General features: G+C 35.5%; 1 protein-coding gene across 1 annotated transcript in view; it reads left to right on the forward strand.

Annotated features, from left to right (window-relative positions):
- DACH2 (dachshund family transcription factor 2) overlaps positions 1 to 18,266 on the forward strand; it is an 813,312-nt gene that overhangs the window by 612,807 nt on the left and 182,239 nt on the right. The window contains exon 4 of the mRNA XM_047843260.1: positions 6,105 to 6,236. Coding sequence (XP_047699216.1) covers positions 6,105 to 6,236 — 132 coding nt within the window. The remainder of the gene's footprint in view (positions 1 to 6,104; positions 6,237 to 18,266) is intronic.

Consider the following 18,266-nt stretch of genomic DNA (forward strand, 5'->3'; position numbering starts at 1 on the left):
TCTCTTTTTTTTTGTTAATGTGATGTATCACGTTGATTGATTTGCGAATGTTGAAACAGCCCTGCATCCCAGGAATGAATCCCACTTGATCATGGTGAATAATTCTTTTTATATGCCGTTGAATTCGATTTGCTAGTATCTTATTGAGAATTTTTGCATCCATATTCATCAGGGATATTGGCCTGTAGTTCTCTTTTTTTACTGGGTCTCTGTCTGGTTTAGGAATCAAAGAAATACTGGCTTCCTAGAATGAGTCTGGAAGTTTTCCTTCCCTTTCTGTTTCTTGGAATAGCTTGAGAAGGATAGGTATTATCTCTGCTTTAAACGTCTGGTAGAACTCCCCTGGGAAGCCATCTGGTCCTGGACTCTTATTTGTTGGGAGATTTTTGATAACCGATTCAATTTCTTCGCTGGTTATGGGTCTGTTCAAGCTTTCTATTTCCTCCTGATTGAGTTTTGGAAGAGTGTGGGTGTTCAGGAATTTGTCCATTTCTTCCAGGTTGTCCAATTTGTTGGCATATAAGTTTTCCTAGTATTCCCTGATAATTGTTTGTATCTCTGAGGGATTGGTTGTCATAATTCCATTTTCATTCATGATTTTATCTATTTGGGTCATCTCCCTTTTCTTTTTGAGAAGCCTGGCTAGAGGTTTGTCAATTTTGTTTATTTTTTCAAAAAACCAACTCTTGGTTTCGTTGATCTGCTCTCCCGTTTTTTTAGATTCTATATTGTTTATTTCTGCTCTGATCTTTATGATTTCTCTTCTTCTGCTGGGCTTAGGCTGCCTTTGCTGTTCTGCTTCTTTTTCCTTTAGGTGTGCTGTTAGATTTTGTATTTGGGATTTTTCTTGTTTCTTGAGATAGGCCTGGATTGCAATGTATTTTCCTCTCAGGACTGCCTTTGCTGCATCCCAAAGCATTTGGATTGTTGTATTTTCATTTTCGTTTGTATCCATATATTTTTTAATTTCTTCTCTAATTGCCTGGTTGACCCACTCATTCGTTAGTAGGGTGTTCTTTAACCTCCATGCTTTTGGAGGTTTTCCAGACTTTTTTCTGTGGTTGACTTCAAGCTTCATAGCATAGTGGTCTGAAAGTATGCATGGTATAATTTCAATTCTTGTAAACTTATGAAGGGCTGTTTTGTTTTTTTTTTTTTAAATCTTTTTTTTTTCAACGTTTATTTATTTTTTGGGACAGAGAGAGACAGAGCATGAACGGGGGAGGGGCAGAGAGAGAGGGAGACACAGAATCGGAAACAGGCTCCAGGCTCTGAGCCATCAGCCCAGAGCCCGACGCGGGGCTCGAACTCACGGACCGCGAGATCGTGACCTGGCTGAAGTCGGACGCCCAACCGACTGCGCCACCCAGGCGCCCCATGAAGGGCTGTTTTGTGACCCAGTATATGATCTATCTTGGAGAATGTTCCATGTGCACTTGAGAAGAAAGTATATTCTGTTGCTTTGGGATGCAGAGTTCAAATTATATCTGTCAAGTCCATCTGATCCAATGTCTCATTCAGGGCCCTTGTTTCTTTATTGACCGTGTGTCTAGATGATCTATCCATTTCTGTAAGTGGGGTGTTAAAGTCCCCTGCAATTACCACATTCTTATCAATAAGGTTGCTTATGTTTATGAGTAATTGTTTTATATATTTGGGGGCTCCGGTATTCGGCGCATAGACATTTATAATTGTTAGCTCTTCCTGATGGATAGACCCTGTAACTATTATATAATGCCCTTCTTCATCTCTTGTTACAGCCTTTAATTTAAAGTCTAGTTTGTCTGTTATAAGTATGGCTACTCCAGCTTTCTTTTGGCTTCCCGTCGCATGATAAATAGTTCTCCATCCCCTCACTCTCAATCTAAAGGTGTCCTCAGGTCTAAAATGAGTCTCTGGTAGACAGAAAATAGATGGGTCTTGTTTTTTTATCCATTCTGATACCCTATGTCTTTTGGTAGGCGCATTTAATCCATTTACATTCAGTGTTATTATAGAAAGGTACGGGTTTAGAGTCATTGTGATGTCTGTATGTTTTATGCTTGTAGTGATGTCTCTGGGACTTTGTCTCACAGGGTCCCCCTTAGGATCTCTTGTAGGGCTGGTTTAGTGGTGACAAATTCCTTCAGTTTTTGTTTGTTTGGGAAGACCTTTATCTCTCCTTCTATTCTAAATGACAGACTTGCTGGATAAAGGACTGATTCTGTTTTAAGAAATACATTTTTTAAATAATACTTGTATTTGAGATGTATTTTATGGCAGGAAAGGTACTTTTTATAATGATATTTGGTTACTTTATGTGTGCTTAACATTTGCCATGTGAGGGCTGATACAAATGTTACCAATATTGGTAGAAAATAAACGATTATTGGTGTTTGCAAGAACAAACTTGTTTTTTTAAGTTTATTTAAATTCTAGTTAGTTAATGTACAGTGTAATATGACTTTCTGAAGTACCATACAGTGATTTAATACTTCCATAAAGCACCCTGTGCTTCACAAGTGCACTCCTTAATCCCCATCACCAATTTAACCCATATCCCCACCCACTTCCCTTCTGGTAACCATTAGTTTCTTCTCGATAGTTAAGAGTCTGTTTTTTGGTTTACTTCTTTCTATTTTTTTCCTTTTGCTTGTTTGTTTTGTTTATTAAATTCCATATATGAGTGAAATTAAATTTTGTCTTTCTCTGAGCAACTTGTTAGCAAAATACTTAGCGTAATACTCTTAGCATAATACTCTAACTCCATCTATGTTGTAAATGGCAGGACTTCATTCTTTTTTAAGGGTGAGTAATATTCCATTGTATAAATATGCCAAAACTTCTTTATCCATTCATCAGTCAATAATTTGGCTATTGTAGATAATGCTGCTATAAACATTGGAGTGCAAGTATCCCCTTGAATTAGTATTTTTGTATTTTGAGGTAAATATGTAGTAGTTCAATTGCTGAATTATAGGATATTTTTAACTTTTTGGGGAACCTCCATACTCTTTTCCAAAGTGGTTGCACCAGTTGCATTACCATCAACAGTGAAGAGGGTTCTCCTTTCTCCACATCCTCATCAACACCTGTTGTTTCCTGTGTTACTGATTTTAGTCATTCTGATAGGTGTGAGAAAATATCTCATTGTAGTTTTGATTTGCATTTCCCTGTTGATGAGTGATGTTGAGCATCTTTTCATGTGTCTGTTAGTCATCTGTATGTCTTCTTTGGAAAAATGTCTATTCATGTTTTCTTCTCATTTTTTGATTGGATTATTTGGGGGGGTATTGAGTTTTACCAATCAACAAAATTAAAAGGCAAGCTACAGAATGGGAGAAGATATTTGCAAATTACATATTCAATGAAAAGTTAGTACCCAATATACATACTTTTCTTAATGTCCCCAATATCATATTTTTCCTTTTCCTATTTTTTACATGTTTATTTATTTTTGAGAAAGAGCAAGTGGGGGAGGGGCAGCAAGAGAGGGCGACATAGAATCTGAAGCAGGGTCTGTGAGGTCAGCACAGAGCTCAACCTGAGGCTTAAACTCACAAAGTGTGAGATCATGACCTGAACTGAAATCAAAAGTCAGTCGCTTAACTGACTGAGTCACCCAGGCACCCCCTCCTTTTTCTATTTTTTTGAATATAATTTCAGGAGTCATTCTTCAAAATCTGAGTACAATATTAGAAATAAAGTCTATTACATATTAAGCTTGCTTGATTTGTTTTTAAATATGAAATTTATTGTCAAATTGGTCTCCATACAACACCCAGTGCTCATCCCAACAGGTGCCCTCCTCAATGCCCTCCCACCCCACATCAGGGATAAATGGTCTTAGAGCCCATTGTTATGGGATTAGTCCTCCCCATATGAGCTCTTTGGTGTGAGGGCTCATTTCTCTGCCCTCTCTGTGCAGGCAGCTCCATTGCTTTTCTGGGTAACCTCCCTCCATATTTCTGACCTTCATAACATTTCATATGCAATCTCTTTTCTCTATTTAGTTGTGGAATTTGATCTATTATCCTCTGGATTGACTTGGATGTGGATGATATCTAGTTGTAAACATGGGATGGGGTCAGCTCAAGGGTGTCCTACTTTGCCATCTTCCCAATCTATTTCCTCATTAGCTGTTGTTTGAGATACTTCAGTACTTTAGCAAATATATCCAGGTCCCATCAGGAAAGTTGAATTTTGCTTCATATCTCCCTCTAAATACTTGACCTATGACACTTAACTGTGAGACTATTTCCTCATCTTCAAAAGGAAGAGATTGAACTAGGTAGTTCTGAAATGTCTTTGTAATGTTAGCATATTTTGATTCTTTACTACCTTAATATTATTTTCTGAATTTGTTTGCTAATATTTTTTCAATGATATCATACAGATAGCATTTGGTTGAAAAAATGCATAGATATTGGAACTTTCTATCTTTTCTATGAATTAAAAATATATGGGAACTCTTGCTCATTAATTGTCTTAGTGTCATTGCATAAGACACATTTTATCTGGAATTCTGCCTATAACATATTTTGCTGACTTTTGTTTTTCACAGTACAAATCTATATATTGTTCACAAAAATCTACTACTTGCACTACCAATAATTAAACAACAAATAATTCAATAATTGTCATGCTCAGGATCCAGTCTGGATTAATAGAGTAGTTGGTGTAAATTCTGGACACTTTTCCTGATACGTCTTGGGTTATGAGGCACTCATCCCTGGCAGTCCTTTGGTTTATTTAAATCATTCCTATCATATTTTCATCCTAGAGTTACCCTTTGATGGTGGGCAGGTCATTGAAGGCCTGGAATTCTGTAAAACTAAATATGGCAAGAAAATCTCTGGGATCACCTATATAATGTACAAATGTATATCTTCAATTCTGAAACTAAAGCAATTTCTTTCAGATTATTTCTTTGCCATAATTTATAGATGGGCTAATGTAGTGAAATGTTCACTTCATTTGGAGTTTTCCATGCATTCTAAAGAGTACAGAATGGCAAAATAGAAACTTATTGATTATCCCAATACCTAACACAGTTAGATATTCTAGGCTTTACTTACTTCCCCTTACACCTTTCATAAGGGTAAACCGTACCCTTTAGAATCAGATTCTTGTGATGATGGCAGTGATTATCTTTTTACCACAACTAATATATGTCTTATTTTCCTTGATTTGTATTTGCATGGGAGAATAGATTTAATTGAATTCTAAAAGGCTGTGTTTTAGTTTTTTCATTTTTTCAAAATTTTATTTAAATTCTAGTTAATATGCATATGCCTGCAATAAACAGTGTTTTAAATTGGCCAGTTTTTTTTTTCCTTTTTGGCCCATGGCACCAGTGCACCAATAGATGGTTAGGAATTTAGGCATTATATACAAATAATTAAGTTGAATTCAGTAGATATTTTGGAGGACATTACTGGAGTATGGCTTGTTCCATTTTTAGTATACATTTTCCTATATATCTTTATGATACTGCCTGGTATAGACTTCCTAGGAGAAACAATTTCAAACTTAAGCACTCAACTTTTCTCTTTGAGTTTTTTATTTCTACCTATTTATACCATTATACAGAGTTTTAAAAATAATTGCTTCATATCAATACAAAAGAATGTAATTATACTACAGGGGGTGGTATACATTCAGAGGTTTCATGGAATGTTTTCATTTATTTGGTCTCTCATTGTAAAAGCATAAGGAAGGCAAAAGGTGGAAAGAGAATCTGAAATAATCCCCCCCCATCTTTCCCCCTCACTTCTAAGATAATTCTCACAGCCAAGTCAGTTCATCCTTTAGCAGAAGTCCCTACAGTAATACTCACTGGAAAGTATTTTCATCAAGTATTTCACAGATTTTCTTCTGACAATATTATTTTAGATGGAATTTAATATACATTTAATGATTTTTTTGAGTATTAAACTGTCCATTGTAAGATGAAGTAATAACAGGAGTTGAAAATTACTTTGCTAAAGGATATTATTCATAAGTCAGACATGGGTTTTCTTTTGGCTTGTGCTATGCATAACAGACCTGTTAAACAAATGTATACAGCTTTCAGTTACATTAAGAAATGGTCCCCATTATAAAAGAAATGGTTCTGATTTTAGGTATAACAGCTGCAGCAATGGCTGAGGCAATGAAGCTGCAGAAGATGAAGCTTATGGCAATGAACACTCTTCAGGGAAATGGAAACCAAAATGGGGCTGAATCAGAGCCTGATGATCTTAATTCTAATACAGGTGAGTGTCTTCAGGATTACAAGGCAGGTGAGTCTTACTAACATATTCTGAGATTGGAGAGAGGAGGGATGAGGGAGAGAAGAGAGAATCACTTGTATATGTTGATTAAAAGCAGTTATTGCAGAAGGATGCTTAACCCTCTCTCTAACTAGTACAGTGAAACTAGAAAACCATTACAGGTTATAATTACATTTCAGGAAACATTCAGTTATCTTCATTTTTTTGGTAGTGGAATTAATTACTAATTTTTATAGTGCTATTTTACCTTCTACCTGTGAAAGGATGTTCCCTTCAGTTTCAGCCTATGCTTCTTCAGCTTTCTATAAACAATCTGCCACTTAGAGGCATGTCTGAGAATCCACCTTGGCTCAACTGCAGTCACTTTAGGTGGAGTGCCACCTCCTTAGCTAAGTAAAGGTGCTGGCATACTTAGGTCATTGGAAGGGGCTAAGGAAAAGAGGTAGAACAAGTAGAAAAAAAAAGAAAAAAAGGAAGGAATAGAACAGAAAGAGGCCTGTGGAGTCGAATATACCCTCTCTTCTTGCCATTTGTTTTTCCTCCTTTACCATGTGATAATTATACTTTGGTTTTCATCATAAGACCACCCCTCAGATCTCTTTTGGAAGTAACTTGGATTTTAACTATCAACATGCATTAACGGATGCATAAATAAATGAATAAGTTTTAATTTTAGTGGAAAATGAGAAAGGGCAACCAAAAATGGTCTTAGGAGCCATAGATTTCCAATCTAACTCTGCAGCTAAATTCAATGTAATGTGATAGACATATTGGTAGCAGTATTATCTCTGTTCTTTTAGGCTCCTAAAAGTGTAAGCATGGTGGAGTTTATCTTGGAGGGGAAAAATGTTAATTAAAGAGGGAAATAATTGACTCAGATCAGTAGGATAAACCTCCTTGACTTTAATATAGCATAGCTCTACTCATCTAAAATTGAAATGATCATGGCGAACTATAGAGTGGGAGTTGTTCTTCAACCAGTTCTCACATTCAGGAATCAATGGAAAAAAAAGGCATTCTTTTACTGAATTTGTTTTAGCTGGAAGCAACACATAGATAATACTAAAATTAAAACTAAACAAAGAACAATAACAACACTAAGAAGTTACCAGTTATTAGGTACTAAGTATCTCCCATGTTTCTTCTTTAGTTCCAAACATTTTTTATTTAGATATAATTAGCATATAACATTGTGTACCCTTAAAGTGCGCAATGTGTTGGTTTCTTATATATTGCAATATAATTAACATGATAGTGTTAACTAACACCTCCATAACGTCACATTATTTTTTGTGTGTGTGGTGAGAAACTGTAAGATCTAGTATCTTAGCAACTTTCAAGTGTATAATACAATATAGTTAACTATAATCTCAGTGTTGTGCAGAATTTATTCATCTATCTTTTGTGTTACTTAATTCTTACCAAATTTCCAGAAGGAAAAGCATTTTCAATACTCCCATATGCATATCAGGAAACACAGGCACAGTATGTTTCAGCTTTGCTCATATTCAGGAAGATAGAAACTAGCAGAGCTATGTTTCAGTCTCCTGTCTGGTTAAGTCCAAAATCTGCTTTATTCCTCATCTTTAATGCTGTTTTGTAGCAGATATTTTATTTTATCAAATTTTTCAGAAAAAAGTTGTTTTTATGATGAGGAGACACTGATAAACTGATAATCAGTTTACTAATCCTAACACCTCTTACCTCATACTAGCTTTCAAATCTTACAGTGTCTTAGAAGTGACCAACATTTGACAGGAAATATCTTCTATATAAAAATTTTTGTACCAATAAAAATTACTGGAAGTTCAAGCAGTAATTTCTTCCATGTTTTTCTTAGGTATACCATATTATGAAAAATATTTTGGACAAAAATTTTATGTTGTTCCTTCTTTAACAAGATAACAAAAATATTTTGATAAATATACTGGTAAACTAATTTCTGAATTGATAAGTAGTTAGTTTTCCTGACTAAATATAATGTGGCCTGCCTCCAAATATCTGTCATTGTGATAAAACAAAGTATTAGGTTCCCATTTATATATAATGTTATACTTGGAGCTATAGAAATGGAATTAGAGTAGTCACTGTGTTTGACCATGCAGAGATTGAAATCTATCTGTATCTTGACATAATGAAGGTAAGTAGGTATAAAAAATAATGATAATGATAATGATGGTGATGATGATGATGATGATGATGATGATAGATATTTAAATGAAGAAGTCCCTGAGAATTTCTAAGTCTATAAATGAGCACTGCTGCCATGTGCATACCTGAACACTAGATTCTGTTATTAAGAGGGATCCCCATGGCCATAACTTCCCCATATAGGGGGAAGGGAGAGCAGGAAGACTTCAGCAGTATTTGCCACTGAGGACTACAGCAGCTCTCTTTGTCACCACAGACACCCACAGATTTGTCTGCCAAACAACCTCACATTCACTTCAAAATGTAACCTCACCTGATGGAATTTCACAAAATCAACACTGCCCTGCCCTCCTCATTCCTAGATCTGGAGCTGCCATTGCACTCTCCTAAGGCCAAAGCTGCCACACCTCAGCCAGCCAATGTCTTTGTAGCCACCTGCATATGAAGGTCTTTTCCCACTGAAGTGAGTCCATAAGGTCTGAAAGAGCTGCCTATTGCCTCAAATGTGCAGAGAGAAATGCAAACTCATATAGAACATGAAACATCGATAATTATCACCACCAAAGGAACAAAATGGTTTTTCACTAACTGACCCCAAAGACATGGAGATCTATGACTTACCTGACAAATTTGACAAATCCAAATAATAATTACATAATAATTGTTTTATGAAAGCTGAATGATTATAAGACACAATTAAGCAACTCAAGGAAATCAGTAAAACAATACATGAACAAAATGAAGAGTTCAACAAAGAGATAGAAATCAATAAGAGAATCTAGCAGATTCCAATCTGGAATTGAAAGATTCAATATCAGGCATGATCAATCAGAAGGAAGGAACTGTGAATTTGAAGATAGGTCGTTTGAAATTTTCCAGTCAGAGAAAAAAAAGGAAAAAAGGAAACAAAGGAAAGAAAACCTACAGGATTTATAGAATGTCAGGATTTATTGTTTTTCTTGCACTGATAAATGCATTATTTGAGTCCCAGAGGGAGAAAAGAGAAAGAATGAGGGGAAAAGTTTATTTAAAGAAATAATGAATGAAAAAAAATAAATCTAGGGAAAGAAATTAACATCCAGGTTAATGAAGCTCAAAAATCCTCGGGGTGCTGGGTGACTCAGTCAGTTAAGCATCCAACTCTTGATTTTGGCTCAGGTCATGATTTTACAGTTTGTGAGTTCAAGCCTCATTTCAGGCTCTGTTCTGGCAGTGCAGAGCCTGCTAAGAATTCTGTCTCCCTCTCTCTGAGCCTCCTCTGCTCATGATCTCTCTCTGTCTCTTTCTTCCTCTCCCTCCCTCCCTCTCCCTCTCTCTCTCTTTTTCAAAAATAAACTTAAAAAATCCTTAAATATTATCGATCCAATGAAGACTACAATGAAACACGTTATAATCAGATTATCAGAGGTCAAGGACTGGGCAAGAATTTTGAAAGTAACAAGGGAAAATCAATTTCTTATATATGAAGAAATCATAAAATATAAGTGAATTTCTCAGCAGAAACTTTGCAGGACAGAACAGAATAGGATGATATATGTAAAGTACTAAAAACAAATCTCATGCCAAAAATACTGTAACTGGAAACATTGTATTTTAAAAAATATAGAAGTATCCAACTATTTATTTCAGCTCATGTCATGATGTCACAGTTTGTGAGTTCAAGCTCCCCATATGACTCTGCACTGACAGTGTGGAGCTTGCTTGGGTGTCTCTCTCTCTCAGACTGTCACTCTCTCTCTCTCTCTCTCTCTCTCCCTCTATCAAGATAAATAAATAAATAAATAAATATTTAAAAATAAATAAAAACAAAAAATATAGAAGTAATAAAGTGTTTCCCAAATAAACAAAAACTGAGGGATTTCATCATCACCATTAGAATTGCCTTAAACACATGCTTAAGGGAGTTCCTAAAATTAAAATTAAAACACACTAAACATCAATGTTAAATTATAGAAATGCATAAATATCACTGGTAAAGCTAAATATATAGATAAATGAAGTTTAATGTACTACTGTAATGGTGCATAAATAATTTTTAAACCTAATATAAAATTACAAGATAAAAAATTGTTAATGAATACATGATATAAAAAGAAGCAAACTCTGACTACAGAAAGTATGTGGGAAAGTAAAAGTGGAGAGCTTTTTATGTAATAGAAATTAAATTGTTATTAACTTAAAATAAAAATTGAGGGGCGCCTGGGTGGCTCAGTCGGTTAAGCGTCCGACTTCAGCTCAGGTCACGATCTCACGGTCCGCGAGTTCGAGCCCCGCATCAGGCTCTGGGCTGATGGCTCAGAGCCTGGAGCCTGCTTCCGATTCTGCGTCTCCCTCTCTCTCTGCCCCTCCCCCGTTCAGGCTGTGTCTCTCTCTGTCTCAAAAATAAATAAACGTTAAAAAAATTTAAAAAAAAAATAAAAATAAAAATTGAAAGTACATATTTTATACACACATACATTAAACAGAAAGTAAAAAGCTATGATAGATACACAAAAGATAAAGAGAAAAGGATCAAAGAAAATCACTCATAAAACAACCCAACAAATATCAAAGAAAAGTGGCAAGAGAGGAAGAGAAGGATAAAATAAATATAAAACAATAACAACAAAACTATTAACAAAATGGAAAGAGTAAGGTATTACCTATAAATAATTAATTAAATGTAAATGGGTTAAACTCACTAATTAAAAAGCACCAAGTGGCTGAAAGGATTAAAAAAAAAAAAGATCCAGCCAAGTGGGATGTATTCTAGGTTTGCAAGTGTGGTTCAATATTAACACAACAATCAATGTGATATATCACATTAACAACCCTGGGTTTGGCATCAGCTGTTCATCCTTTATGGAAGAAGATGAGTGCCCAAAATTTGTAGACACCATGTTCCTTACCTGAATGGCCTATACGGCAGTGTGAGTTCCCTGTGGAAGAAGACCTGCACACAAAAATAGTTGTGTGCTTTGTAGAGCAGACCAGGATGGCTTTGATATCCTCAGCAGAGACAAATCCCCTCTGGCAAAGTACCAGATCCACCTTGTTAAAATTGTGCACCCCACCCACAATATTCAAGAGCAGGAGATGTAGTTGACTTTCCTAACACAGAGAAACAGATACAGAGAGTTAGACAAAATGATGTAGAGGAATATTTCTCAGATGAAAGAATAGGACAAAACCACAGCAAGAGATCTTAGTGAAATGGAGGTAAATAATATGTCTGATAGAGAATTTAAAGTAATGATTATAAGAGGAGGGAAAAGGGAAGTGGCAAAGGAGTAGGAGGAATCTTGGTTCTTCTAGTCCCATGAACACAACAAGACAACAATCAAATAATTCTAAATACCCCAGAAATCAACCTGAAGACTGACAGAACAAACTCCATATCTACAGGGAGAGAAGAAACCACGTCAAAGAAGGTAGGAAGTACAGAGACATGGTTTCTGGGAGAAACAGGTTGCAAGTGCTGAGAAGGGGCAGGAGCTGTAGTCACAAATAAAGGTGAGATATAACAGAGCATACAGGGGAATGCACAAGGAGAATATTTCCCCAAAGCCATTAGCTGAGAAAAAGAGAGGAATTGATTTTCATGAGTTCTTGTAACCATCAGGGCTTAGAGAATGGAGTTTTAAATGTTAGTGAGCCTGAGTGGCTCAATTGGTTAAGCGTCCAACTGTTGATTTTGACTCAGGTCATGATATCACGGTTCGTGGGACTGAGTCCCATGTCAGGCTCTGCACTGACAGTGTGGCCTGCTCGGGATTCTCTCTCCTCCTCACTCTCTGCCCCTCCACCAATTATGATCTCTCTTTCTCTCAAAATAAATAAATAAGTTTAAAAAAATCAGTGGACTTTGCTTGGATACAGCCTTGAGGACACTGCCTTATTCCTGGACAGAAAGCAGTCAAACAATCTGTGAGCAGATGGCATGGACACGGTGATATGAAGTAGGCCTGGGAAACATAAGGGGGAGACTATTCCCTCCGTTGAAGTGCATCCCTGAAAGGCAACATTCTAGAAGTCTCTCTGGGAACAAAGAAAGTGGTTAGCTTCATTTCCCTCCCTTGGCCCTCAGCATATAGACAGAGCCACAGACTTGAACCAATTCAATGCCCTCAGTGGCTGCCTAACTTGCTTAGATCAAGTACCACAATCCTTTCCTCTGGACAGAATACCTCTATCAGTCAAGACTCCCTCAGGGGGCCTCTTCACCAGAAGACTAGCAGAAAACCCTGCCTAAACCATGCCTCCTGACCAGATGTTCTTCAGGACTTCAGTTCTAGTGTAAGTAGTTCAGGATTCATTTCACAAGCATATCAGAGCACACCTAATTAAAACTCTCCACATTCTGGTCCGGGACCAAATATTTCCCACTGCAGTCAAAGAGAGTCTCTACAAACAATTGACTTGAAGGATGGAGCAGCCAAAACATAACAGCAAGGGGAATGCAACACATACCAGAAATACTCCTTAAAGTGCCAGGCCCTAGAAACTATATGTCCTCCTCTTCGCAAAACCATTACTCTCAGGAAAAGGAAACATAATGGGCTTTTCTGAGACAGAGAAGAAGACAGAGACTTAAGCAAAATTCCAAGATGGAGGAATTCATCCCAAATGAAAGAAGAAGATAAGGTCGCAGTCAGAGATCTGAGCAAAACAGATATAAGTAACATACTTGATGAAGAATTTAAAGCAAAAATCATAAGGATACTCGCTGGGCTTGAGAAAAGAATGGAGACTCAAGGGAATCCCATACCACAGTGATAAAACTGTTAAAAAAGAATCATTTAGGAATGAAAATGCAATAACAGTTTGAAAACAGGCTTGATGCAAAGAACACAAGGCTGGAAGATGTGGTGGTATGAATGATTGTTATAGAAGAGAAAATAATGGAAAATGATGAAGCTGGACAAAAGAAAGAAAAATCATGGAAGACAAAAATAGACTTAGGGAACTCAGTGATTCTATCAAATGTAATAGCATTTATGTTATAGGAGTTCCAGAGGAAGAAGAGAGAGACAAAGGGCCAGAAAATTTATGTGAGGAAATAAAAGCTGAAACATCCCTAATCTGGAGAAGGAAACAGATCCAAATCCAGAAGGATCCAAAATCAACAAAAGTAGACCCACAGCATGGCATATTGTAATTAAATTTGCAAAATATAGTGATAAAGAAAAAGTCTTAAAAGCAACAAGACAAAAGAAGTCATTAACTTACAAGGTAAGGCACATAAGTCTAGCTGGAGATTTCTCAACAGAAACTTGGCAAGCAAGGCAGGAGTGACATAATATATTAAAGTGATAAATAAGAAAAAATCTTCAGCCAAGAATGATCTATACAACAAGGCTATCATTCAGAACAGAAGGAGAGATAAAGGGTTTCCCAGACACACAAAAACTAAAGGAATTTGTGACCACTAAATAAGTCCTACAGAAATATTAAAGGGGACTCTTATTGGAAAGGAGAAACCAAAAGTGGAAAAAAAAAATAAAAGAACAGAGGAAATCTCCAGAAATAATGACAAAACAGGTACTAAAATGGCACTAAAAACATCTATCAATAATTACTTTGAATGTAAATGGAATTACTGTTCCAATCAAAAGACACAGTGAATTGGAATGGGTCAAAAAAAAAAAAAAACCAAGATGCAACTACATACTGCCCACAAGAGACTGATTTTAGACCTAAAAACACCTGCAGATTGAAAGTGAGGGAAAGAAAAAACATTTACCATGAAAATGGACATCAAAAGAAAGACAGAGTAGCAATATTTCTATTAGACAAAGTAGACTTCATTTTTTGAAGGTGGTGGGGAGACAAGTGAGTGAGGGACAGAGAGAGAGAGAGAGAGAGAGAGAGAGAGAGAGAGAAAAGTGGGTCTCACCTGAAGTGGGGCTCATGGTCACCCGATATGGGACTCAAACTCATGAACTGTGAGATCATGACATGAGCTGAAGTCAGACCTAGACTTTATTTTTTAAAGAAGTTTATTTACTTATTTTGAGAGAGAGAGAGAGAGAGAGAGAGAGAGAGAGAGGCAGAGACAACGAATGAGTGGGGGAAGGGTAGAGAGAAAGATACAATCCCAAGCAGACTGCATGCTGTCAGCACAGAGGTGGTGCTGGATCCTAGGAACTGTGAGATCATGACCTGAGCCTAAGACAAGAGTCAGATGCTTAACCAACTCAGCCATCCAGGTGCCCCCAGACAAACTAGACTTTAAGCCAAAGACTACAACAAGAGAGGAAGAAGGGCGTATCATAATTAGAGGGACTATCCAACAAGAAGATCTAACAATTGTAAATATTTTGCAACCAACATAGGAACAGACAAATATATAAAACAATAACAAATATAAAGAGAATGATTGATAATAATACAGTTATCGTAGGGTACTTTAACTTTCCGTTTACTTCAATGGACAGACCATCTAAACAGAAAATCAACAAGGAAATAATGGCTTTGAAGAACACACTGGACTAGATGGACTTAACAGATATATTCAGAACATTTCATTTTAAAGTAGCAGAATACATTTTCTTTTGAAGTGCACCTAGGACTTCTCCATATTAGATCACATACTAGGTCACAAATGAGGCCTCAACAAGTAAAAATAGATACAGATCATATCATGCATATTTTTGACCACAATTCTATGTAACTTGGTGTCAACTGCAAGAAAAAAATTAAAAGATCACACAAACATGGAGGCTACACACCATGCTATTAAATAATGAATGTGTTAATCAGGAAATAAAAGAAGAAATTAAAAAAAAATACATGTAAATAAATGAAAATGCAAACACAGAGGTCCAAAACTTTTGGGATGCAGCAAGAGTTGTCCTAAGAAGGAGGTTTATAGCAATACAGACATATAGGAAATGGATAAATTCCTAGAAAAATATAAACTATGAAGACTGAAATAGGAAGAAATAGAGAACTTAAACAGACTGATAACCAGCAAAGAAATTTAATCAGTAATCAAAAATCACCCAAAAAATAAAGTCCACGGCCAGATGGCTTCAAAGGTGACTTCTACCAAACATTTAAAGAATTAATACATATTATTCTCAAAATTCAAAAAAAAATAGGAAAGGAAGGAAACTTCCAAATTCATGCTCTGAAGCCAGCATTACCCTAATAACAAAACCAGATAAAGACTGCTGAAAAAGAGAACTATAGGCCAATATCCCTGATGAATGTCTATGCAAATATTCTCAATAAAATACTAGCAAACAAAATCCAATATTACATTAAGAATAATTTCAAAATAGATGAAAACTAAAATGTAAGACTTGAAAAAAGAAAATATAAGAAAAAACCTTCTTAACATTGATCTGGGCAATAATTTTTTTGGTTATGACACCAAAAGCACCAGCAACAAAAGTAAAAACAGACAAATGTGATTTCCCAAAACTAAAAAGCTTCTATACAGCGAACAATCAACAGAGTGAAAAGGCAACCTATGGAGTGGGAGAAAATATTTGTAAACTATATATTTAATGAGGGGTTAAAATTCAAAATATATAAGAAAATCAAACAATTCTATAGCCCAAAGAAACCCCAAATAATTCTGGTAAAAATGGGCAATTTACCTGAATAGTCATTTCTAAAATGAAGACATGCAATCACCAACAGTTATTTGATATGGTGTCCTACTTCACTAATCATCACAGAAATGCAAGTCAAAACCACAAGATACCATCTCATACCTGTTAGAATTGCTATTATCAGAAAGACAAAAAGATGACAAATATTGGCAAGGTTTTGGAGAGAGGGATTCTTGCACACTGTTGATAAGGCAAATTGGTACGACCATTATGGGAAAGAATATAGTGGTTCTTCAAAAAATTAAAAATAGAGCTACCTTAAGATCTAGCAATCTCACTTCTGGGTATATATCCAAAGAAAATGAAATCAGGACCTCAAGATAATATCTACATTTCTGTGTTCATTGCAGTACTTTTCACAATAACCAAGATATGGAAGCAATTTAAATACCTTTCTAAAGATGAATAGATAAATAAAAGTGTGATATATAGTGGAATATTATTCAGCTGTAAAAAATACAAATCCTTCTATTTCCAACAACATAGATGAACCTGGAGGATGTTAAACTAACTGAAAAAAGCTAAATGCAGAAAGTCAAATACTACATGATCTCACTCACATGTGGATTCTAAAATAGTCAAACTCATGGAAGCAGAGAATAGCGGTTACCAGGAGTTGGAGGGTGGGAAAATGAAGAGATGTCAGTCAAGGTATACAATATTTCAGTTATGCAAGATTAATAAGTTTTGGAGATCTAATGTACAACAATGTGAGTATAGTTAACAATACTGTATTGTAGACTTGAAATTTGCTAAGATCTTATGTATTCTCACTACAAAAAAAGTAAAAAAAAAAAGAAAATGCTAACTATGGTAGGTGATAGGTTAATTCACTTGATTATGGGATTATTTCACAATTTATATGTATATCAAATTATCAAGCATATATCTTATATATTTTTGTCAATTATACTTCAATAAACATGGGAAGAGTCTGCATAAATGACATCTCTACTCACTGAAAGATAATAATCTACAGTTTTAAAAGTGATCTTTTGCAAATGGAAATTTATATCAAGAATTTTAGATCTGAAATTTGTTTGATAATCCAAGGAGTAGTATGTCCTTGATGCTTTTTGGGTATCCTACCTCAGGACTTAAATTGTTTGAGATCACACACTGGGCGTGACTTCTCTTGTTTTGATTTCCATGGTTATAACCTTTTGATTTACTTCAGTGCCTTCCAGAAAGGGAAAGAAACAGGTAGATATTGACAAGGGAGCTATCAGTTAACAGCATTGAGGGTCTTGTTACTATTTATGGGCATGGTATTTCTGAATGTTTGTGGTTCAAGTAGAAATGGGAAATCAGACATTCAAACCAAAGGTAAGCTAGGTATTGGAGGATCACTAAGGCTCTATTTACAAGGTAAGTACTAGATCCAAGTCAAGAAAAATCAGTCAGTGAAGTAATAATATTCAATCAAGTGGGTTGTGAAGATATATTTTAGAGGAAAACATATTGCATCTTTCATATTATTTGTGTGATGACCTAGATTCTGAACGTTCAATTATGATCTAAGTTGGTTATTTTTAGCTTTGGTTACACAGAATTCTAGTGGTATAGTTGAAGTGACTAACAAATGGTAAACATTTCATAAAGGTCCAGTATGTGAGTGCAATGAACAGTGTGGATAATGACCATTAATAAACTACTCCATTAGGGATTAGAGTAATTCTTGAATATGATTATTTACTAAATCAGTTTTCATCCACAATGTATAACATTCCAATAATTAAAAAGGCAATACTATGGGAAGAAAAGTAAAAGAATAACTGGCTTTCAAAATCTTATGATATAGGAGAAGAAATATAAAAATGAATCAATATATAAATGACTATACTCTGAAATGGAATGGATTGAAAACAATGAAAGGAACAAAGTGTTGTGAGAATATAGAGAAAGAGGAAATTTCTTATGAATAAGAGAATCAGAAAGAAATTAAAGTGTAGGATGAGACATTTTAACTGGTCTTTGAAGGATGTGAGAAATGGGAAAATGGATGGCCTTGAATGATGTAAGGAGATTATACAGTGAATTCTCCAGGACATTCATTTTCAAATTGTGGTTCTCAGATCCCTCATCCTTTCTCTAGGAGTTGGGTAAGAGTTGTGGATTTGGCTTGAGGAAATATTATGTTTAATAACTGGGAAGTTTTGATTAATTGCATCCTTAGATTAGCTATAAAGCACGTGTTACAGTCTTACTGATTAGTATTTTTAAAATTAAATTTTAGAGTACTAAGTGATTTTAACTAATT

Source organism: Prionailurus viverrinus, chromosome X (genome assembly GCF_022837055.1).
Source record: "Prionailurus viverrinus isolate Anna chromosome X, UM_Priviv_1.0, whole genome shotgun sequence".
Classification (NCBI taxonomy): Eukaryota; Metazoa; Chordata; class Mammalia; order Carnivora; family Felidae; genus Prionailurus; species Prionailurus viverrinus.